Consider the following 24,106-nt stretch of genomic DNA (forward strand, 5'->3'; position numbering starts at 1 on the left):
TCTAGCTGATATGATCAAATATTATTTAATTATACATTTTCTGTATATATTGAAGAATTTACGAATTTACCTCCACATTTGTTGTTTACGTGAAACGATTTCAAAATATAAAATATTTTACCTCCTATACACACTTTTTAAATGTGTAACGTAAACTGCCTTGCCATATTGGATCAAAGGCTTTTTCAAAATATATATGTAGCAAGCAAATACTACTTTTTCAAAATGTTTATGTTTGGATTTTGAGGGTGTGGAGGGAGTAAATATGGTGCAACGTGCTGTGTTTTGGAAAAAAGTCAATTTGGAATTCGCTCAAGGTATTGTGCTTTTTAAGGAAGGTAAGTATACGTGCATTTATTATGCTGCAAAATACCTTCCCCGGGTTATTGCACACAATACCCCGGTAATTACATGGGTCCCAAATCACTAACATTTGTTATGACTCGTATTCTTGACTCTATATATGTTTTGATTATATTTTAATTTAGCAAATCTAGAGTACTGACTAAAATGATAATCCGGGAAATCCCTGTAACCATTTGTTGAACACTGAATTTATAATAATTACTCGAAAGAATCTTGACGGAGAATATTCTGAATGTGGAACGTGCGTGTGAACCCAGAAGTGACGACACACCTCGGTGCTGATTACTGTAGTTACCGGTGTCTGGTGACGTCACTAGGAAGCGCCATAGACTTTGCAAAGTTTTTCCAGGTTTTGGAGTAGCTAGCTAGAAGTGAACACAAGTGCCTTTAAAATGAATTATTAACAGACTGGACAAAAGGTAAGCGTTTACATTTTTTAAATAGTTATAACATAGTGAAATCAGCTTGTCTGACATGAGTTAGCCAGTTAGCAGACTAGCTAGCTTAGCTACTGTTACACCACTGTAGCCTGATAGCATGCTAATGTTAGCCTTCTGCTAGCTAAATATGTCAGTGTGCTATAAGAAATGCAGCTAATCAAATCTGCTATTGTAAACAACAATTTTGTCAGCTACCTAGCAAAGAAATATCTTATCTAGCAAAGCCAAGATTAGGAGAGCTAGTTAGCTAACGTTAGCTAGATACCAATTTGACAGGTCAGCTGTCACTCAGTCAGACACACCCTCTCCTCTGATGAAACACTTGACACATGACAACATGCACTTCGGACCAGGCTGATTATCCACATGTGTCGTTGCTGTCGTGCATTCTCAACAGTACCATTGTTGTGACATTTCTTGTTGCAATGAGAGATTCTCAATGTGGTATGTTACAACAGGAACCGTTGGGTTTGGTGTCTATAAACTAATCCCTTAGGCCTACATTATGTTTATAACCATGGTTCATATTCTCAGAACAAAGTGCTTGCAATTCCCTAAATGTGGATGAAGTCTCTGTCTATTCAATGTTTGCATGGCATCAGCACTCAGAGTAGGTCAACCCTTTCCCCCAATAATAGTAATATGAGTTTCTGTTGTCCCTTCTTTGCCCTGCAGATGGATGACATCAACCTACACTACAGGTTTTTGAACTGGAGGCGTAGGATCAGGGAGATTCGAGATGTGCGTGCTGTGCGCTTCCAGGAACGCTACAAAAGGATGCTGAAGGACGGGGACACTCTCAGGTGAGCCTGTTATGAGTTAGCTAACTTGTAAAGGTAGTACAAATACATAGCAGTAAGTGAATCCCATTTGTTGTACCACCCTGATGGAAAATATATTGACTGTTTACATTGTCTGTTGTTTGTAAAACACGTGTTGCATCTGCAACTTTTGCAAATGAGACATTTCAAGATTCCACTTATTACCCTAGACTCTTTGTGCAAATTGAATGTCAAGATGTGTGACTTAAATCACCCATGTTTTACACCTTTATAACTCACTGGCTTACATAGAGTACATACCGATATTAAGAGATTAAATAATAGGCCTACTAGTATGAAACACTACAAGTCTCTTACTATTCGTTGACATTCAATTGCAATATTGTTGAATATACATTTCACTAACCTTCATATCTACATAAATATCTGTATTGATTTAGATTAATTCCATACAAAACATACTGTAGCCTAGGCAACAAGCTACATTGACTTACGTGTAGCAGATCATCTGAGACGTTCATGTCTCATTCAAATATGTCTTTCATTTACCAGATCATGTGTTCACTGCATGCTCTGGTTTTTCATTAAAGCAAGATTTTGCCACAGAAAAGAAAGATCAAGACGGTTAATGACATCAGGATGCTGTTCATGTCCTACATGTCATCACTGATAATACCATACCAATACGTTTTAGGAGCAGCGTGCATGTCACTGTTGGAAACAGACTTGGGTAGACCGGCTAGTAAAGGGCATGGTGTGTGTGCGTGCAGTTGGTCGATCAGCCTGCACCAAAAACCCAAACAGCTTTGACTCTCTCAACCCCACTGATTGAAACAATTATAATCCCAGGGATTGTCAGTGGAAGCATGTTTTTTTGGTCAGCGAAAGATGAAAGCAAAAGCATGCCAAAGATCACCCCCTGTTGGAAAATAAGCCACACTATAATTTAGCTTTTGTTTGAGTCTCCAAAACCTCAGGAGAAGGCCGTTGTAGCAATGCACTTCTCGTGTGGAGAAGTGGAAATGTTCTTAATGTGTATTACAGTCTTTGGATGGAATGGAAATTCAGAACCTTTGATATTCAAGTGGTGAAACATGCCTCATTACAATACCTGTACGTAATGTTCCTCCCAGTTTCCTGATCCCGTGGATTTCTTTTGTGTGAAAAGCTTTATGAATAATCTCTCTGTGGTGGTGCTGAAAGAATCTCCACTCCAGTAACACTAAGCTGTTCCTCTGATGAGAGGGAGGTGTTTATTGATTGTACTTTGTTTTTCAGCTACCAAGGGAACTCTGATGAAGTGGGTTGTTACGTGGCGCCGCGTCCCTTATCAAAGGGAAATTGCTACTTTGAGGTAAGTGTTGACACCTGTTTAAACACTGCTAGCTATCCTTGATGATAGTCATATCTCTGACCTAAGATAGGGATGGGAACGGGAGTTTTTATTAGCCATGAGTGACTGGCTATTGTCTATAACTCTTGTTCCATCTGCCCAGCATCCAAAGAGAGGTCCCACATTTTTTTTGCATCTTAAGGGAATGTCATATGTGCATTTCACACAGTAAATATTTTGGTTCTCCGATCATTCATTTTTTGAAACGCTGGGGGATTACACACAATATGAGAGGGTTTCTAGTCAGTACATACCATCATTCTTGGTTGTGCCCAAGATTGCTTTTCCATCCATCCTTAGTAATCTTATCCTGTGGAATCTTATTGCTGACAATTTTCTAACTTCATATTAAATTCTGAAAGCCCCCTGCTGTCCCTGTTCATCAGTGCAAAACCACTACCTCAAAAATGTCCATGCAGCGTCGTGGGGTGAAGGATAGGCGGCGGCGCGGTGGGTTAGGGGGGTAGCAGCCTATCTCTGAGCCTGAAATTAATCTAACATGCACAGTGTTTTCACTGTGAGAATATTGCTCATTTATTCAGCCGATGCTCATACGTTAGCCTGTCCAACAGCACAGTTTGCAGGAAAGAAAAAGTGTCCTGGTGATTTAGCACGGGAAGGCCTGCTAGTATTCAGTCGTAAATAATGGGATGGGAGAGGGTTGCTGTGTGAGATTTATGAGACGACGGGTCTGAGTGTGCAGGGGGAAAGTGAGGCAGGCCGAGTGGCCAAGTGGGATGTGGTCTAGTAGTGGCAGGTTGGGCAGGTTTGATGAACCTCTTCTCCTGGGCTTTAGACTTGGTTGGAAATGTTCGGTCTATACATTATTCAGCTTACAGTGTAGGCCAGCTTCATTATCCTGTCATCCAGGCCTGACATAGGGTCAGGCAGAAACCCTCACCAAGAACACCAACGTTGGTTGGTACACACACTGGTCTCTTTTCATTCAATCCCAATAAAAGAGTAACCCAGACTCTTTAAGTTTAACTCTAAAACTCAAGTTAACAGTAGTGCAACCAACTGTAAACTTAGTTACACTACTGTGTAAAATTCTTCCTGGTGCCTCAAGGTGTTTTTCCAGTACTCTGACATTTTCTTTGAAGGTAATGTCCCGCCCTGCCCTGACCGTAGAGATGTGTGGGCTTGAAGCGGAGGACGTTTTCTCCAAAAATGGCCCATTCAGATGCATTCTCTCATTCCAGGAAGTGAATCCTCTTTGTCAGAGCAAATGCTAACAAAAGTATTTTCAAATGAGAGTCTCATTTGGAGTCTTTATGGATAACTCAGGTTAGATTTAGATGAGTTTGACATTTACAGTAGAGCAGTTTAGAGTGGTCATTAAAGAACTCCATGTCCATTCTTTATGTGATGCGGTTCTCCCCATTGTGACGCACATCCTGCAAACTTCCCGCAGTTCTTGAAAGTTTTGGGGGCTTTTTTTCCCGATAAAGGTCACACCCCTGTCAGAATATGCGTCACTAGTGTCCTCATGTTTCCTCATTATGCTTTCACAAGGGATTCATTTCACCTTCGTCAGTTGCTGGTCTGATGTATCTCATCTATCTTCTCTGTGGATCCAGATCGACCATCTGTGCCATTTCACTTATTTCTACAGATTTATTTGAAATCCATCCAACCACATGTGCTATATTCCTATTCACACTTTCATTGGCCTCTCTAAGTCCTTATGCATTTTTATTTTAACTTTCATGGAGACATTTATATCCATTCTTGGGTATTTTAATGTAGATAGGCCTACATTTGTCAAGTGCAGTAGGCATAAGCTGTCAAAGCAGGTAGTTTAAAACAGAGGACAGCTGAAAATATTCAGTTTTACAGAATCGAGCAGATAATATCCTCGAAAGAGGGAAACAAGACCTTGACTTTCACTTAGGAAAACCCAAGGAGTTAAGTTTCAGACTGTGAATAAATACTTGTGTGGGAGAGCTGTTTTTGGGTGTCTATGCTTGAGAAAGAGAGAGAGAGTGGCAGAGGGAGAGAAATAGAGAGAGAGAGAGAGAGAGAGAGAGAGAGAGAGAGAGAGAGAGAGAGAGAGAGAGAGAGAGAGAGAGAGAGAGAGAGAGAGAGAGAGAGAGAGAGAGAGAGAGAGAGAGAGAGAGAGAGAGAGAGAGAGAGAGAGAGAGAGAGAGAGAGAGAGAAAAGTTGGATAGGTAACCTGCCAGAAATGCAGTCAGGAGGACTACCCACTCCTGTATGGGCCTGTATCACCCTTCACCTAATTCTGCTGGGCCGTGTGTGTGGTGCGCTGCTGTGCCTGAGAGGACAGGCAGAGTGGGGTGGTTGCCCAGGCCAGCGGGGTGGTGGGGGCGTCCAGCTGTAGACAGGGAAGGAGTCAGTCAGCCAGGCTCTGTGCATCTGGTAGAGAAGCTGGGCTGAGCTCGGAAAGTCAGTGATTTAATAGCAGCCCCCTTTCTGACAGCAGTTTTCCATTGAAAGTGTGACTCAGGAAAGTTCTCACAGCAACTATTGAGTGTTTTAATTCTCTGTTGCTTTTGATTCGTTTCGCGATCAGATTATTGTGAAACATCAACATAGGCATTGGCAGCATGCCACGATCACTCCCATTAAACAGAGGATCACTTTTCAACATATAGTGTGTGCTCCAACGTCTGTGCTTCAGTATAGGCTACTAGGTCAACCTACGTAGTAAAATAAGGCTTAAATAAACTATTGAATCAAACAGATGTAGCCTATTTGTCTGTATGCTATAACATTTTCTCGTGGGATCTGTTATGGTTTTTCTTTGACACAGATTGTTGTGATGGTGTGTGTCTTACACACTATACACAACAATGTATGCACTCACTGTACTGTATGTCGCTTTGGATAAATGTGTTTGATAAATGGCATATACCAGTATTCTATTCTATTATTGTGGATGTTCCAGTGGGCTGTGTGTGTTCCAGTGGGCTGTGTGTGTTCCAGTGGGCTGTGTGTGGGCTGTGTGTGTTACAGTGGGCTGTGTGTGTTCCAGTGGGCTGTGTCTGTGTGTCCCAGTGGGCTGTGTGCGTCCCAGTGGGCTGTGTGTCCCAGTGGGCTGTGTGTGTTCCAGTGGGCTGTGTGTGTTCCAGTGGGCTGTGTGTGTTCCAGTGGTGCTGTGTATGTTCCAGTGGGCTGTGTGTGTTCCAGCGGGCTGTGTGTTCCAGTGGGCTGTGTGTTCCAGCGGGTTGTGTGTGTTACACTGGGCTGTGTGTGTTCCAGTGGGCTGTGTGTGTCCCAGTGGGCTGTGTGTGTTACAGTGGGCTGTGTGTGTTCCAGTGGTGCTGTGTGTGTCCCAGTGGGCTGTGTATGTTCCAGTGGGCTGTGTGTGTACCAGTGGGCTGTGTGTGTCACAGTGGGCTGTGTGTGTTCCAGTGGTGCTGTGTATGTTCCAGTGGGCTGTATGTTCCAGTGGGCTGTGCGTGCTACAGTGGGCTGTGTGTGTTCCAGTGGGCTGTGTGTGTTCCAGTGGGCTGTGTGTGTTCCAGTGGGCTGTGTGTGTTCCAGTGGGCTGTGTGTGTCCCAGTGGGCTGTGTGTGTTCCAGTGGGCTGTGTGTGTTCCAGGTGACCATAGTGGACACAGGGGTGAGGGGGACCACCGCAGTGGGCTGTGTGTGTTACAGTGGGCTGTGTGTGTTCCAGCGGGCTGTGTGTGTTCCAGCGGGCTGTGTGTGTTCCAGTGGGCTGTGTGTGTACCAATGGGCTGTGTGTGTTCCAGTGGGCTGTGTGTGTTCCAGTGGTGCTGTGTATGTTCCAGCGGGCTGTGTGTGTTCCAGTGGGCTGTGTGTGTCCCAGTGGGCTGTGTGTGTTCCAGTGGGCTGTGTGCGTTCCAGTGGGCTGTGTGTGTTCCAGTGGGCTGTGTGTGTTCCAGTGGGCTGTGTATGTTCCAGTGGGCTGTGTGTGGGCTGTGTGTGTTACAGTGGGCTGTGTGTTCCAGGTGACCATAGTGGACACAGGGGTGAGGGGGACCATCGCAGTGGGCTGTGTGTGTTCCAGTGGTGCTGTGTGTGTTCCAGTGGGCTGTGTGTGTTACAGTGGGCTGTGTGTGTTCCAGGTGACCATAGTGGACACAGGGGTGAGGGGGACCATCGCAGTGGGCCTCGTGCCTCAGTTCTACAAGCTGGATCACCAGCCAGGCTGGCTGCCAAACTCCATCGCCTACCACGCTGACGACGGCAAGTAAGTCACCCCAGAAACGTATGTACAGAGAATGTCTGTAGTAATACAGGTATATAAGACATGTCAGTGACATCACAGTGTATTGAGTCTCTTCATTGTGGTCCACAGAGTTGTTCTAAGTCCTTGTTTAGGGACCAGCTCACAGAGGCTTGTTTTGATTTAATAATGGTGTGTATTTTGTATTTTAGTGTGTTATATATTCAGTGTGTTTGTTTGTAATTGTATTTATATGTGGACAGGACGTACCTACAAAAGAGACCTTGGTCATATTAGTGTTTTTTCCCTGGATAAATAAAGGGGTAAATCACATTTTGAAAATACCTTGCATTGAAGTATAGGGCGCTGGTAGCCTAGAGGTTAGAGAGGCCGGCTAGCAATCGGAAGGTCGCTGGTTCGATCCCCGCCTCCGGAGGGAGCTGCATGTGCCCTTGAGCAAGGCACTTAACTCCTAATTGCTCCAGGGCCGCCGACTATGGCTGACGCTGTGCCTAGAGCGAAAAGAACCGCATTCCAACAATTGATTGACAAGTTGATTGCCTGGCAAATAAAACATCTTATTTAGTATACCGTATGACTCACACCAGAATATGAGTCACACCAGAATCTTAAGCTTTTTTAATACAGTGTCCTATGTAAGTAATGGGACAGTCAAGAATTGCTTCTTCTTTTGGCTCCATACTCCAAAAGGTTGGATTTGAAATCAAACGATGACTATGAGGTTAAAGTAGAGATTCTGGGGGTGTATTTGTGTACCTATTGGTTTCACCATTTTAGAACACTTTATATACATAGTCCCCATATTTCAGGGCACCAAAAGTAATGGGGCAATTGGTTTGACAGCTGTTTCCGGTAAGTCAGGTGTGTTCCATCGCATCATTTGTGCAGGAATAACAGAGCTGTCAAGGTCTAGGCTTTGCGTTTTGCCTTTGGTTATTGGTGTCTTTCAACATGAGGACCAAAGAGGTGTCAAAGGTGACAAAACATTAGGCTTGCCCAAAAAATTATTTGATTTCAAATCCAAAACTTTTGGAATATAGAGCCCAAAAAAATAAAAATGCTGTCCCATTACTTACGCAGGGCACTGTATATGTACTGTTTATAAATAATACAGATATATTGTCTATCAGTGCCCTGCGTAACGACAGTAATGTACTGCAGCCTTCGTCATTAGTTGACTGCTGAGCTTAACCTCCATAGTCATTGTTTGATTTCTAATCCAAACTGTTGGAGTGTAGAGATAAAAGAAGACAACATGCTTCCTCTTTCCAATACCTATGGAAGGAAGTGTGTGTGTGTGTGTGTGTGTGTGTGTGTGTGTGTGTGTGTGTGTGTGTGTGTGTGTGTGTGTGTGTGTGTGTCTCTCTCTGTCTGTGTCTGTGTCTCTGTGTCTGTGTCTGTACTCACTTGACACTTTATTAGGAACACAATACTAATACAGGGTAGGGCTAGCTCTCGAAACAGCCTCGATTCTTCATGGCATTGATTCCACAAGATACTAGAAACATTCCTTTGAGATTCAGGTCCATGATAACATGATTGCATTACGCAATTCCTGGGGATTTTTCAGGTGCAATTTCAAGCTGTGTATTTCCCGTTCTACCACATCCCAAAGGCGTTCTATTGGAATCAGATCTGGTGACTGGGAAGGCCACTGAAGAACACTGAACTCATTGTCATGTTTATGAAACCAGTTTGAGATGACTTTTGCTTTGTGACATGGTGCATTATCATACTGGAAGTAGCCATTAGAATATGGGTACATTGTGGCCATGAAGGGATGCACAAGGTCAGCAACTATACTCAAATAGGCTGTGGCATTCAAGCGATGATTGATTAGTACTGTATTAACGGGCCCAAAGTGTTCCCACACCATTACACTAGGTGAATGAATGAGAAGGTGTACAGGTGTTTCTAACAAAGTGTTTGGTGAGTGTACCGGTATATATACGGTGGGGGAAATAAGGATTCAATACATAAAAATAAAAAAAATCAACAATTATTCAGTATTTCCATTGCAGCTATTCACATGAAATATAGACCAGACATTGGCATTATCTCAATAAAACTACACAGCTAAAGAAATTGTAAAACTCCATGTTATGTTAAAAACTATTTTTAAAAAGTTGATGTTCCTTCCACTTGCGGATAATGGCCCCAATGGTGCCTATAGGAACATTTAGGAGTTGAAAAATCTGTCAGTAACCAGTGCCATTACTATTCTGCTCAACAATCTTGTTGCAAAGCTCTTGGGAGAGCTCTTTGCCTCTACCCATCATGAGATATTTATTGCAGGAAAGCTTGGTGACAAATTATTTATTTAGTTGCATTCAGAGGTGGGAAACCCTTTTTCAAAGAGTGGAAGTAGTTACCCACCAACATGCACTAACCCAGCTGATTCTAATTAGCACAGGTAGGAGAACTCTTTAGTGGCATAAGCTAGTTTAGTGTGTTTTCTTACTGTGTTCAATACTTTTTTCCTGTGTCCTTCCACTTTATTTCACATAGCTTTTTTATGGATTGGAATGTTACAATTTCTTTATCTGTGTAGTTTTATTGAGTTGGTTGAAATTTCATAGCTGCAATGGAAATACAGTATGTTGAATTAAAAAATGGTTGATATGTTGAATACTTCCACTGTGTGTACACGTCTCTTCACAACACTGGCTCCCCGCTGGTGGAATGAGCTCCCCACGGCTGTCAGAACGGCAGAGTCACTACCCATCTTCCGTCGTAGACTGAAGACCCATCTCTTCAGGTTACATCTTAACTGCTCCTCCTGAGACATCTTCCGACCCTCACCTCTACGTCTCCTAAAGACACCCGCTTTCCCCTCTACTGTGTCCCTAGAACTTCTACTGCCCCCCTTGTACTGTTTCTCAGTTTCTCCAGTAAAAAAAAAAAAAAAAAAAAGTTTTAGTAGAAGGCGATAATAGGGAGAAGGTTTCTCCTTCTATCAGTGGCCCCGGGCCCGAGCTAGAGTACTCTTCCTGCAAAGAATGGTGGACTGCTGATTCACATGCTTAGTATTCAAATGTATTGATTGTAAGTCGCTTTGGAATAAGGCGTCTGCTAAATGCCAAAAATGTAAAATGTAATGTGCTGTACACAGTATGTGACAGATACAATGTACATGTTTATGACATGGTGTGAGTCATCATCATCCGACTGCAGGCGATCAGGGGCATCATTTATAAAAGTCTGTGTTGACGTGAACATTTTGTGTACGTACGAAAGACAGAAAGTTTACGCACAAAAATATTCTGATTTATAACACACGTGTGTACGCGCGTCCCACGCCGGTTTCCCTATATAAATTACAATCAACTCAAAATGTTGCGCACATGAAGGAGTGTCTTGTCCCACCCTTTTAACACCCATAGTTGCCTATAAATGGTAATTGAAACACCCCTAATGAATGATGATCATGAAGACAAATCCTGACAGAAAGGCAAAAAAAATTCACCCAGTGAAATTCTGCTCAACGAAAGTGAAAACAATATATGAAACTGTGCACTCTTATCTGCCCGACTGAGGCATCGAAAACGGCATCAGTTTAAACTTTGTCCTACTGTTCACCTTATTATTTATGAGAATACATTTCATAACGTGCAAGTATTGTTTACAGATCCAATTAAATATGATTCCCAATTAAACTGTACAACTTGAGGGGTTGTTTTGCAAAATAGATATCTCCGTTTGTATTTATTATTCTAAATAAATGTGTTTGTGTGCACTCCAGGATACTCTAATACGTGAGGTAATATTTACATTTATTTTACACAATCAATAAATATACATTTCAAAACGTTTCTCGAGTTTTATCCTTCTGCCATTAAGTGGCTCATTTCTCCAATCTATGTGCGTACGCATGGGTCAGAGTGTCCGTGGAGGACAGCACATTCTCCCGCCAAGTTTGTTTTTTATAAATCCCAAAGTTAGCTTAAAAGTGCGTACACAACATTTATAAATTAGGCCCCAGATGTTGTTGTGACACATATCATCGTCATGACTTATGAGTCAGAGCAACAGACATCCGCAGAGCAACCTCTAAGTGACCTCCAATGAATGTCAAACAGAACGGCCAGTGCTTTGTTTTGAACGTTTTTTTAAAGGGCACTGATATTGTACCTGTCGATAGGCTGTACAATGGCAACCCTGTGGGGCAGCAGTTTGGACCCAAATGCAACCGTGGTGACCGTATCGGGTGTGGGATCTACTCTGATACTGTTGAAGCTGGGCTGACCACTGTGTTCTTCACCAAGAATGGTAAAGAGGTGAGTTATTTGCTTTTGGCCACGTTGCATCACATACACAATGACATTATCAAATTAAGGGAAATGGCTGAACTTCATACAGGTTAAGCAGAGTTGAGGTGTGTGTGTGTGTGTGTGTGTGTGTGTGTTTCTTTGTGTGTGTGCGTGCTTGTTTACATGTTTTTTTTTTGTGTGTGTGCTTGTTTACATATGTTTTCGTGTGTGTGTGTGTTTTTGTGTGTGTGTGTGTGTGCTTGTTTACATATGTTTTCGTGTGTGTGTGTGTGTGTGTGTGTGTGTGTGGGTGTGTGCTTGTTTACATGTGTGTTTTCGCGTGTGTGTGTGTGTGTATTCAAGGTGGGCTCTGCGGTGGTGCCCGTGGCTGTGGAGGGTCTGTTCCCCGCCGTGGGGATGCATTCCCTGGGGGAGGAGGTGAGGGTGGACCTGCAGGCAGAGTGGGCCCTGGAGGAGGACGACAGCCTGATGATGGTGGACGGCCACGAGGACGAGTGGGGGCGTCTCAACGACGTCAGGGTCAGCGGCACGGTAAGACTCTAGAACATGGACATGGACTATAGAACATGGACTGTAAGACTCTAGAACATGGACATGGACTGTAAGACTCTAGAACGTGGGCGGTAAGACTCTAGAACATGGACAGAGTCCTCTGTCAGTCAGTGTCTCACCTCCAGAACACACTGTAGACCTACACTATAGTGAGGACAAACCGCAGGTATACAATGTACAGTATATGGTATGAGGTCCAGGAGTTTTTCCTGATCAGGAAAAGCTCCATAGACTAGAACTAGGAGCTGGAGTATCTGGGCCAGGTCACATGCCGGTTAGGAACAGCGTCCCACTACTACGTGGGTATGGCTAATATACTGCTGTTTGGTGTCTGTTACTGGAAGTGGTAACAGGGGGTGGATCTGGGAAAAGATTCTGCCCTAGTCATCACCACCCCCTTAAGACTTATTTACTTCTTAAAGACCACAGAGTTCATGTGAATTGATAACATAAGTGTGTGTGTGTGTGTGTGTGTGTGTGTGTGTGTGTGTGTGTGTGTGTGTGCCCCTGGCTACGAGGACAGACAGAGTGGGGTGGTTGCCAGGGGCGTGGGCGGGAGGGGGGGGGGTCCAGCTGCAGACAGTGTGTGTGTGTGTGTGTGTGTGTGTGTGTGTGTGTGTGTGTGTCTGTGTGTGTCTGTGTGTGTCTGTGTGTATTAGTGTGTATGTGCGTGCCTCACTGCTGAGAAGTGTGGAATGTTTTCTGTTTTCACCGTAACGTTTCCCAGCACTGTTTAGGACAGTTAAAAGTAACATCCTGGTCTGTGTTTGTGTTGCGTGTACAGTATGCAGCTCAGACCACCGACACCCTCCACCCCCTCTTTAATACAGTGAGATTAACAAAGTGCAGATATACAGATGTTGATACTGGAGTAATCTCATTCCCAGACTCTTCCCACCACTATGCTTGGAATTTACAGTAAGGTCTTGTCGACCGATGCGTCGAACTCGGCCTTTGTTTCCCCAATACGAAGATCGGGAAAAGCTCCCGGCGCATAGCCTTTAACTTAGCGTCAACCTTCCCCTAAATCGGACTCGGTGTTATTCCAGGTTTATATGCCCTGTGTGCCACAGCCTGGAGACAAGGTTAATACCGGAGAGTGGAGAGAGGCTGTCTTGGCCCAGTTATTGATTGCGTGACAGATGTGTTCATCCCCTGTGTCTGTGTCTGTGTCTGTGTCTGTGTCTGTGTCTGTGTGTGTGTGTGTGTGTGTGTGTGTGTGTCTGTGTGTCTGTGTGTCTGTGTGTCTGTGTGTGTGTGTGTGACCCCACACCTCCACCTCCAGCCAGGAGCACACACACAGGACCACCATCATGATCATCAACACCTCTGAAGGTAGACTGAGGTCATAAAAGCAGTGCTGCGGGTTAGAGATGAATTAACACGCTCTCTGTTTTCCTGGACTGAAGGCTGGCAATGGCAGGGAACAGGTCGGTGGAGCCAAGGGCTGGCAGCTCACCAGGGTGTAAAAATTCAATAAGGGGAGTAATGGGACTCCAAGGAATCTTTTACTCCTTCTCATGTGGTTGGAGGTTTTCACAGCTGGGGTGCTCAGTTAGGCCAGTCCTGCAGACAGTTTTGTTTGTCTTTATTTTTGATCTGAGTTAAGGAGTGATTGAGTAGCCCTCACCAGCATGTTGTGGGGAGAGAATGGTGCTGGGGCTGGGGTTGGTGATGCTTGAGCTGATAAAGGGTGTTGAGTTTTGACAAGCACAAGGACTTAGCCAGCGTGGGTAGCAGAGAATGAGGCCTCTCAATATGTCCTCTCGGCAGTAGCACTCTCAGAGGGAGGCGAGTGCAGTTAGTGTAAGGGAAGGAGAATGGTCTTGAGGGTTATTACTAGGGCTATCAAATGATTTAGAAAATGTATTAAGTCAATCGCATGGTTATCTGTTATTAATCGCGATTTTATTTGGTCAGTTTTGTAGCCCTAATTAAGGATAACTTTGTTGAAATAACCTCTATGTTGGGTTGTAGATGTCATATAAAGGGGAGAAAACACAAAATAATCTGTATCAGATGTCTAATTAACATCTTCTTAACCAAATAACAACACATAATAATTCAGCCAGGTGTGGTAAACGTCTATGTACCTCTCTAAAGTGATATAAATACTTTTTAAAAATCTCACTTGAATCTACTCCCCCCATGTCCATGGTATTCAACATGACAAGCTATTATACAACGGGGATGGGACACATGGATCTTCTCAGCGGAGAGTCACAACAACACCATAAATTCAACGGGAATAATAAGTCTCCCATGGTTCCGATTGAATTACTGCACTGTAGGAACTTGACAAACTCTCAGATCTCTTCTCATGTCAAGAACTATAGGCCTATACCACAATGTACGGAGTGAGACCTAGAAGACATGTTACACCATACAGTAGCCGCTGCAAGACTACAGCAAGACTGAGCATCTGCCCTGGACCGCACACTGTTTACAGGCCTGTTTCCCTCCAAGACTGCTCCCCGTTTGATGGTGGGTTTGAACAAGGCGATGCGCAGAATCACTGATCTTACAAGTCACCTGGGGGGTATTCCATCAACGTCGCTAAAGGACAATCCAGGCTTATTTTGATAAATCCCGCGAGACTTTGACAAAAATCCAGCCTTATTTTGATAAGGCTCGTGAGACTTATCAAAATAAGCCTGGATTTTCCTTCAGTGACGTTGATGGAATACCCCCCTGCTGCCAGAAATAACCACGGATTGTTGATCAATATCAGCGAAACTGCGCACTGGCTTGCTGAGTCTGGTCATCTCAAACACGGAGAGCGGCGTTGAAAACCCCTTGGCTAAGTGCCGCAAGGTTTCAGGCACTTCATCAGCACGTCTGTCCTTCTCCATCGTTGCGTGCATGCGCTCAGTGAAAACAAAACTATGGTACAAACTGGGGATATTGCAATAAGGGCGTTAAAAATATAATAACGCACATTATGGAATTTGTTTTTATTGCCGGAATTAACACCTTCCCTTTGACAGCCCCAGTTATTAACTAACTAAGACTAGCTACAGTAGTACTTGGACTGTCTGTGTGATGTAGAATTGCAGCAGAGGATATTTGATCAGGCATGATTAAAGTTGGTGTTTGGTTTGGAGGTCTGAACCGTGAGATATTTGGTGGAAACCAATACCGAAACTCTTCCACCTTCCACAGTCTATTTTTAACCTGTGTTTGTTGAAGGAATTAAGCGATCCCCTTTCATGATGCGTTTCTGCTTGTTCCAAACCAAACACCTTGATGTTTTTCAATAGCTTTCTAGTTCCCATGCCATATCACTGTCTCCATAGGTGGAGAGTGTTAGTGGTAGTTAGGGGAAAGCCATGCGAATGTTTATCTATGCACAGAGAGACAGAGAAAGCAGCAGAGATTTCCAGTGAATGTTTCCGATCACATACCGACAATACCAGGCCGACACCCTGGGTTGTTTTGAGTCAGCATCGCATTTGTAAACTTTGGAATTCATTTTTACGTGTTGCTATTTTAGTAAGTGTTGATATACCGGAATAACTGTCCAGGATAATAACTGTCCATGCCTTCGGATGGTTTCCAACAGAAAAAGAGACTTCCCGCAAGATAAATGACTTTTCTGAATGGTATGCTATTTATGAGGCGGAATTGAGAAGTGCAAAGCCGCAGAATGCGCGGAGGACAATGGCGATGGCACTGACTTGCCTGCAACCGAGTCCTTGCCTTTGTGAACTGTTTACATTGCAACCGGCGGCACGGCCGCTCCTGTTTAGATAAGTGGGTATCAGATCCCAGCGCTGTGCCAACTGTCATCATGCATGTCTAGCAAAACACCAAACCCGCCTGCCACATTTTTCTCTCTCTCTGTCTGCCGTCCATCCTCCTCCCATCTTCAAATGTAGCCTACATGGCCGTTATCTCGGCCTAGGCTGTCCTTGACGCTGGTGTGGTGGAAAAGATTTATTAGAAACCTAATACCATTCTAGCTATGTGTATATTATTCTTGTCTTGTCTTCCTCCCCCTCTTCCTCCTTTTCATTGAAATATGAAATCAGCGTTTCACACAACCTCCTGTCTCTTGGATGAAGGCCACTTATTCAGGATAATGAATCCTTCCCCCCCCCCGTCACTCACTGAATTGAGTGAGCCTTCATTCAGCATGCTGTCCTTGGAGGCCCTGCGTGTTACAGAACAGTACAAGTCGCACCGAAGGCTCCTCCACAGGCAGCTCAGTGACCCACCACTGGCCTTGACGAGTGCTCTCCCGATGACTCAGGCACTTTTGAGTTGATTAATTTGTTTGCTTAGTCACCTTTTAACCCCCTTTTGGAATAGATGTATTAATAGGCCCACCATGCTTTCACAGGCGATGTGAAATCTGCCTTGTTGTATTGCATACATTTCCATATTACCTCAGTTTTGATTTATGCTTAGTGCCTTTGTCATAATTCTCAATGTCAGGTACTTAAAACCAACAAAACACGTTTGAGTAATCCATATAAATGATAAATGACAACTACTCCGAAATACATTCAGTAATGCTATACGTTTGTGTCAACCACCGTGTTCCTGCCTCTGTGTGTTTATCTTGTGAGGAGGCGTTTGGCTGGGATCCGCTGCGTACGTGCCGCTCGATATGAACGCAAGCCGCCAATCCCTCTCTCCCTGTTGCCACAGCAGCGGCTGTGCCCACCAACTTAATCCCCCCCAGCGCTGCAGCGGGTGGCCAGCACCTGGGTCTGCAGGAATGAGCCTATCTCTCCCTCTCAGTTCTCTCTCTCTCTCTCTCTCTCTCTCTCTCTCTCTCTCTTAACCTCTCTCGTTATCCCTCACTCTCCCTCGCCGTCCCCTGGCTCTTCCCTGTTCTCCCCTCTTTCTCCCTCTTGCTCGCCCTCTCTCCCTTGCTCTCCGTCACATGTCTGCCTACAGTGCTGTCCGTGCCTCTGCAGACGACCCGCAGGCCACCTGTGTACCATGTATGGTCACGTAGCCCCTCTGATTGTTGCTGGTGTCTACGGGGTCCGGGAACCCTGTCTTGAGTGTGGCCTGTCTCGTGTGAGGAGAAGCAGAGTCTATCCCCAAGCTAGTCTTGCTCATAATGAATCTATCAGAAACAATTCATCATGCTTTACTGAGCATTAACCACAGCCTATTAATCTCAATGGAGGATCATAGTCTTTCTGTGTAGGCTGCTGTGCCAACTCCCTAAAACGGGACAGTTTACAATGTATCATCTGGGTTAGCTTGTGTTTATATTACTGCCAATACATGTAATCCACCCCTCTAGAGAGTTCAGCACAGTCTGAACCACCACCACACCAGTCATGTCCATTTCCATTAGCTGAGAACACCCTTCTAGAACACCCTTCTAAGGTTGCCGGCTTCCTTCCTTCCTTCCTTCCTTTTTTTTCCTTCCTCCTTGCATCCCATCATGACTCAGTTGTTTGATCTGGTGGAGTTCATCATTTTCCCATAAACTGTTTGAATCCCCCCCCACCCCTCACCCCTGATCACCGCTAGGCCCTGCCTACCTGTTGTGGCACCGACCGACCGACCGACCGACCGACCGACCGACTGAATGCCTGTTCTCCTCTCCTCTCTGGGAACCCCAGCAGCGTGAGAAAGGAGGAAGCTATGAGTTATCTGTCTGTCGTGGGAGGTTCAGGCTGGGCCAACCTGCTTTAACAAGACCAGTCTGAAAGCTTCCGCTTCGTCTGCATAATTTCCGAAAGCGTCCCTAGATGGGTGAGAGTGATCTCTAGATGGGTGAGAGTGATGTCTAGATGGGTGAGAGTGATCTCTAGATGGGTGAGAGTGATATCTAGATGGGTGAGAGTGATATCTGGTCCCTAGATGGGTGAGAGTGATATCTGGTCCCTAGATGGGTGAGAGTGATATCTGGTCCCTAGATGGGTGAGAGTGATATCTAGATGGGTGAGAGTGATATCTGGTCCCTAGATGGGTGAGAGTGATATCTAGATGGGTGAGAGTGATATCTGGTCCCTAGATGGGTGAGAGTGATATCTAGATGGGTGAGAGTGATATCTGGTCCCTAGATGGGTGAGAGTGATATCTAGATGGGTGAGAGTGATATCCAGATGGGTGAGAGTGATATCCAGATGGGTGAGGATGATATCTAGATGGGAGAGAGTGATATCTAGATAGGTGAGAGTGATATCCAGATGGGTGAGAGTGATATCTAGATGGGTGAGAGTGATATCTAGATGGGTGAGAGTGATATCTAGATGGGTGAGAGTGATATCTAGATGGGTGAGAGTGATATCTAGATGGGTGAGAGTGATATCTAGATGGGTGAGAGTGATATCTGGAATCGTCACAAATGACGATGACTCGGACGTCTGTTGTACATTAGGAACAGCAGCTACAGTTGAGACAGTGAGACTCTGGGGCGTCTCATGATACAGTATTCAATCAAATAACAGCCCATATTGGTTTTGACATACAGTAGTTTCGCTGCTGACGAGATGTTGCTCTCCTACTTTAAGCACATGTTTCTCTCTTGAGGCTCTCATTTTGTCTCATTTCGTCTGCAGAGGCAATAAAACATTTTGTGAAATGACAGATTTGTGTGCAGGAGCCCCAGAGTTCTACCACAGCTCATTTGTTTCCTGCTATCGCCACATAAAGCGCTTCTAAGCTGCGCTCCCTGGAGGTAACCAGCAGATTATCAGTGGGGGGTTGGGGGCAGGAAGAGGCTGCTGCTGCTGCAGGCAATTATGGTCTTAATATCACATGTGGGGAGGAGAGCTGAGGAATTATTTCTAGGACACTCGTGGACTCCCCAACTGGGAGATTTTAGAAAGAAGAAAAGTTATGGTTTTTTTCTTCGGTACACTCGAGTGAACAGGAGAGTATTGAGTTTTATGTAACAATGTGTAATAATTACTTTTTGGAACACTTTTATGTAACAGCTGAATGTCTTTGAAGCAAATAGTCGACTATACTGCTCTTACACTTAAAACCTAAGAAGAAAATGATAATAATAATAATAATAATTGTTTTATTGCCATGCAATCAACATGTCAGTCAATTGTTGAAATTTTTTATTTTATGCTCTAGGCAAGGGGTCGGCCATAGACGGCGACCCTGGAGGAATTAGAGGTTCCGTGCCTTGCTCAAGGACACCTCGACATGTGGCCAGCCGGAGTTCGAACCGCCGAACTGCCAACCTTGCGATCATTAGATGCTGGCTCTACCTCCTGAGCCACTGCCGCAGTAGGCATACAGGTTTTGGAGATCATGGTTGAATGCAAGAGGAGGACATTCTCCATACAGTAGTGAGGGCATAACAGTGGAGGTAATAAGTATTCAACACATCAACATATAATTCAACATATTTCCATTGCAGCTATTCACAGGAAAGTTAGACCAGGCATTGGTATTAACTCAATGAAACTACACAAGACATTGTAACACTCCAATCCATAAAAAGAGTTATGTACAATAAAGGGGAATGACACAGGAAAGAGGTATTGAACACTCTAACTTAAATGTGTTTAATACTTGGTGCAGAAGCTTTTGTTTCAAATGACAGCTTCAAGATGCTTTCTTTATGAAAACACTAATCTCTCACAGTGATCAGGTGGGATTTTGGCCCATTCTTCAACACAGACAGTCTTTAAATCTTGAAGATTCCGGGGGGCGAATCTTGATCTTCAGTTCCTTCCACAAATGTTCTATTGGATTTAAGTCTTCACTAGGCCAGTCCAACACCATTTTTCGTCCTCTTGAACCAATCGAGAGACTCCTTTGTATTATGGTTTGGATCGTTGTCCTGCTGGAACATCCACCCGTGTCTCATCCTCATCATCCTGGTGGATGGCAACAGATTATTTTCAAGAATTTCCCGGTACATGGCTCCATTCATCTTCCCTTCGATAATTTTGATTCCACCAGCACTATGTGAAGACAAACAGCCCCATACCATGATGCTTCCACCTCCAAACTTCACTGTAGGTATAGTATTGTTAGGATCATAATCATATTATGCAGAACCATTTCTCCTCCAAGCATGGTGCGTCGTATTGTTGTACGAGAAGTTCTCGTCAGAAATGTTGTCTCGTCTGACCAGACTACATTCTCTCAGTAATCTACAGGCTTCTCCAAATGTTCTGTAGCAGACTTCAAACTAGCTTCAACATGCCTTTTCTTCAGAAATGGAGTCTTCCAAGGTGATCGCGACCATGTCGGTGGAGTGCATTGCCTATTGTTTTCTTTGTGACAAATGTACCCGCTGCTTCCAGGTCTTTCTGGAGCGCTGCTCGAGTGGTCCATGGATCTCTTCTGACTAACCTTCTGACTGCTCGGTCAGAAATCTTGGGAGGAGCTCCTGTGCGTGGCCGATTGATGGTCGAGTGATGTTCCTTCCACTTGCGGATAATGGCCCGAATGGTGCTTATAGAAACATTTAGGCGTTGAGAAATCTGTCAGTAACCAGTGCCATTACTATTCTGCTCAACAATCGTGAGAGCTCTTTGCCTCCACTCATCATGAGATGTTTCTTGTAGGAAAGCTTTGTGACAAAATATTTATTTAGTTGCATTCAGAGGTGGGAAAGCGTTTTTCAAAGAGTGGAAGTACTTTACCCACCAACATGCACTAACCCAGCTGATTCTAATTAGCACAGGTAGGAGAACTCATTAAGCTAGTTTAGTGTGTTTTCTTACTTCCTACTTTTTTCCTGTATCATTGCACATAGCTTTTTTTATAGATTGGAATGTTACAATTCCTTCAGCTGTGTAGTTTTATTGAGTTAATATCAATGTCTGGTCTACATTTCATGTCCCATATGACACCCTATTCCCCATGTAGACCTAGTGTACTTGTTTTGACCAGAACCACACACTGTTATGCCTTTAACCAGTCAACCCCATTTAACTGTGAATTCTTTGTTGATAATAGCCTAGCATGTGTACTGCCCTGTCTTCATGGCATCTACGCTGTGGAGCATTTTACGTGTTTCCCATAAATAGCCTCAGGGCTTTTCCAACATCGTATTTTACTACTTTGTAAAAAAAAAAAAAAAAAATCAAAAGAAATGATGGCACTGCAGTGCATTGGCCTCGGAGCAGGGGCACGGTTAGGCAACATCCTCCCTGCAGCCCTGGGAGTGATGGTAAAAATTATTTGTCTCTATTAAAAGGTGATGAAAACCTCCACATGCTCCGTGAGTGATGAGGTGTCGGCCCAATGCTCTGGTGGTTTTCCTATTTTACAAAAAGAAAACCACGGGGGTGGATGATTAAAAGTTGACTCTGATACTCTCGGCTAAATGTTGATTGCACGCACGGCATGCGTAAAGAAGGGTAGGACAGTCAAATACAAAAGAATGTGGATGATGGATGGAAGACATTGCATCATGGGAGAGTCAAGCTCCTATCACCAGCGTCACCTGTATATTTTGGGACTGAGAGGCATTGGCTGGATCCACCTCCGGGTGCTTCTCATACTATGACTAACCCACTGTTCCAAGTAGCTTAACCTTGTCTTAATGCCACATACTCTACTGTATACCTGATGCTTATTCAAGCTGGAAAGATGTTGAGTCATTGTTCAGATGGATTTATTAGTAAGCAATAGGAAATAAAGACGCCCTTGCAGCCATACACACCCCAGTGAATGTTCAAAACATTCCCGAAGAATCTGGCATCTGGAAAACGTTTTGTTTACCAAACATCACTGAATGAGTTACAGCTCATTTCTGGAGTGTGTTTTGACTCTTATGTTGACTATCTTTGTAATCGGTGCACTTGTCTTGGGTTGAATTTACTGTGTGACTGGCTACAGAAGTTGTAGGCTAGTTACTGGAAAAAGAATCAACAGTTAAAGCTATGTTCCCCCCCCCCCCCCCCGATGTACTGTCAACAGTGGAGACAAATTGAGTTTTATTTTGGTTCTGCTGGGTGCATTAAATAAAAACGGCACCTGTAAGCTTTTGGCCAGAGGCAAAAGCCTTGAAAGAATGCTTTTAACAGTCTGTCAGAATGAGAGAGCTTTTGTTTCAGTTAATCGCAATACTCAGCAAGGCTATTTAGGATCCAGTGGTTAAGTGACGATTGATGGACAAGTCATTTATGAGAGACAGAGAGAGCGTGTGTGTCTGTGTGCGTGTGCATGTGCGTGTGCGTGTGCGTGTGCGTGTGCGCCAGGGTGGAGGTGGGGGCAGGGCCTTGTTTTGTTTTTGAGAACTTGGAGAGGCTAGAACTCAGACCACGGCTTGCACACGTGTGTGTCGCTGGTGTACGCGTGGTTTTTTTGGGGGGGGGGGCGGGGGGGAGATGAACAATTGCAGTATCAGGGACCAGGCCAACCTGGGTCTGAGTCCCAGCCTCTCTCCAAGTTCTCTCCAGGAGTGACAGGAAGGAAACAAGGAGGACGTCTCAGCGTGTTGCACCTGTTGCCCGGGCAGCAGGTCAACAAAACAGGGCCCTGCCCCCCACCTCCACTCTGGTGCCAGGATCAGAGAGCTAGAGAGAGAGAGAGAGACAGAGAGAGAGAGACAGAGACAGAGAGAGAGAGACTGAGAGAGAGAGAGAGAGACTGAGACTGCGGGATCTGTCAGCGCTCTCAGTGAAGCTTGCTCCAGGCTGCAGGGAGAGCAGATTAAAGCAGTTTCTCTCTCTCTCTCTCTCTCTCTCTCTCTCTCTCTCTCTCTCTGTCTCTCTCTCTCTCTCCATCCATTACTCAGCAGCACAGAGGCAGGAAGGTGTGACTACTATGGCAACTCCCTCCTCCTGCTTCAAAAGAGCTGCGACTGTCCAGGCATGAAAGTTGAAGAGGTTGAGAGGGGGGAGGAGGAGAGGAGAGCTTCTAAAAACAGAAAGATGGAGAAAGTGGGTGGTGAGGGTAACCATGAATTGAGGCTAATGACTTGGGGACATCATGTACTGTACAAGCCAGTCGTTTATGGTAACCTTAGTCGATGTACAGAGAGAACAGTAGAATGAAATGTTATCTTTCAAAGACAAGTCTTGTCAGTTGCTAGAGAGGTACGGTAACAGAGAAGTCAAATGTTGAAAAAAATAAGTCTAAGTCTAAAATAAGTTTAATACGAGCGTTAGTGAGATGCTAAGAAGTATTAGTCGCTGTATTAGCCGTTTAAGCTTGACTGTTATCCACAAGGTTTAGTTTCTGACATTCTTGCATCATCAACTTTCTTCCTCCCCCCCTCTCCATGATAAGGCAGATTCCAAGTTTTTTTTTTTTTTTGATTAATCTGGAAGCATCTACTCTTCCTATAGAGAAAGCAAGGTCAATGACTCGAGGTCAAATGTAGCTTTCATGTGCAGATTCCCTCTCCAGTGTAGACTCCCGGGGGATACCATCAGCACTATTTCATCAGTCTTTCTGAGCCACCTCTCCTGGTGCCACCGCGCTGTCTGACCCGCAGCTCCACTAGGATACACAACAACCCCTGTAGATCTGTGACACGTCACGCTATCCAGGAAATGTTTCCACTGCCCACAGCAGATGTGGAGAGGACACGGGAGAAGAAACAAACACATTCAGCAAATAATCTTTGACCAAAAATAAATAAATAAAAATCATCGTATTCGAATTGTGACAAGATGAGAGAAAACATTTATGAACACACTGTTCATCTGAGCAGCAGAGAGGTAGGTGAGAGGTTTGTCAGGTTAAGTGTCGGGTCCGTGATCGTGAAAGAAGCTTGGTTTGAATTACAGCCGATGGCGGTAAGGGTACAGTTGTAAAGTATTGTGAACTCTGGTACCTGGTAGGCAAGGACATCTGAGTGCTAGTAATTACAGTACAGCACAGCACTAAAATTAGTCAGACTCAGTCAATTTGTCTCTCTCTCTCTTTCTCTCTCTTTCTCTCTCTCTTTCTCTCTCTCTCTCCAGTTTGATTGTGGATGGGGATTTGACCAACTTTGATCTCTCACACATGGTGGTTTTACTGACTAATACTTGTATTTGGCCTAACTAATACTTTGGCCTAAAGGTAATGCACTCACATAAAGAAACGATACTGTACTATATCCCTGTATGGGTCCATCAATCAGGTTGAACAAGAAATGAGAATAATTAGTGTTTTTGTTTTGTTTTGTTGACTGACACTCAACAACAAAGCGTTATTTCCACTCGATGGATCGCCAAGCAACCAACGCAT

At 44.4% G+C, this 24,106-nt stretch overlaps 1 protein-coding gene across 1 annotated transcript in view; it reads left to right on the plus strand.

The window, feature by feature from the left end:
* The first annotated feature begins 669 nt into the window (after positions 1-669).
* spryd3 (SPRY domain containing 3) overlaps positions 670-24,106 on the plus strand; it is a 40,044-nt gene continuing 16,607 nt past the window's right edge. The window contains exons 1-6 of the mRNA XM_080535205.1: positions 670-785; positions 1,482-1,609; positions 2,867-2,942; positions 7,036-7,160; positions 11,299-11,434; positions 11,771-11,959. Of these exons, the coding sequence (XP_080391331.1) occupies positions 1,482-1,609; positions 2,867-2,942; positions 7,036-7,160; positions 11,299-11,434; positions 11,771-11,959 (654 nt within the window). The 5' untranslated portion in view covers positions 670-785. The remainder of the gene's footprint in view (positions 786-1,481; positions 1,610-2,866; positions 2,943-7,035; positions 7,161-11,298; positions 11,435-11,770; positions 11,960-24,106) is intronic.

This window comes from Nansenia antarctica (assembly GCF_963989245.1).
Source record: "Nansenia antarctica genome assembly, chromosome: 6".
NCBI lineage: Eukaryota > Metazoa > Chordata > Actinopteri > Argentiniformes > Microstomatidae > Nansenia > Nansenia antarctica.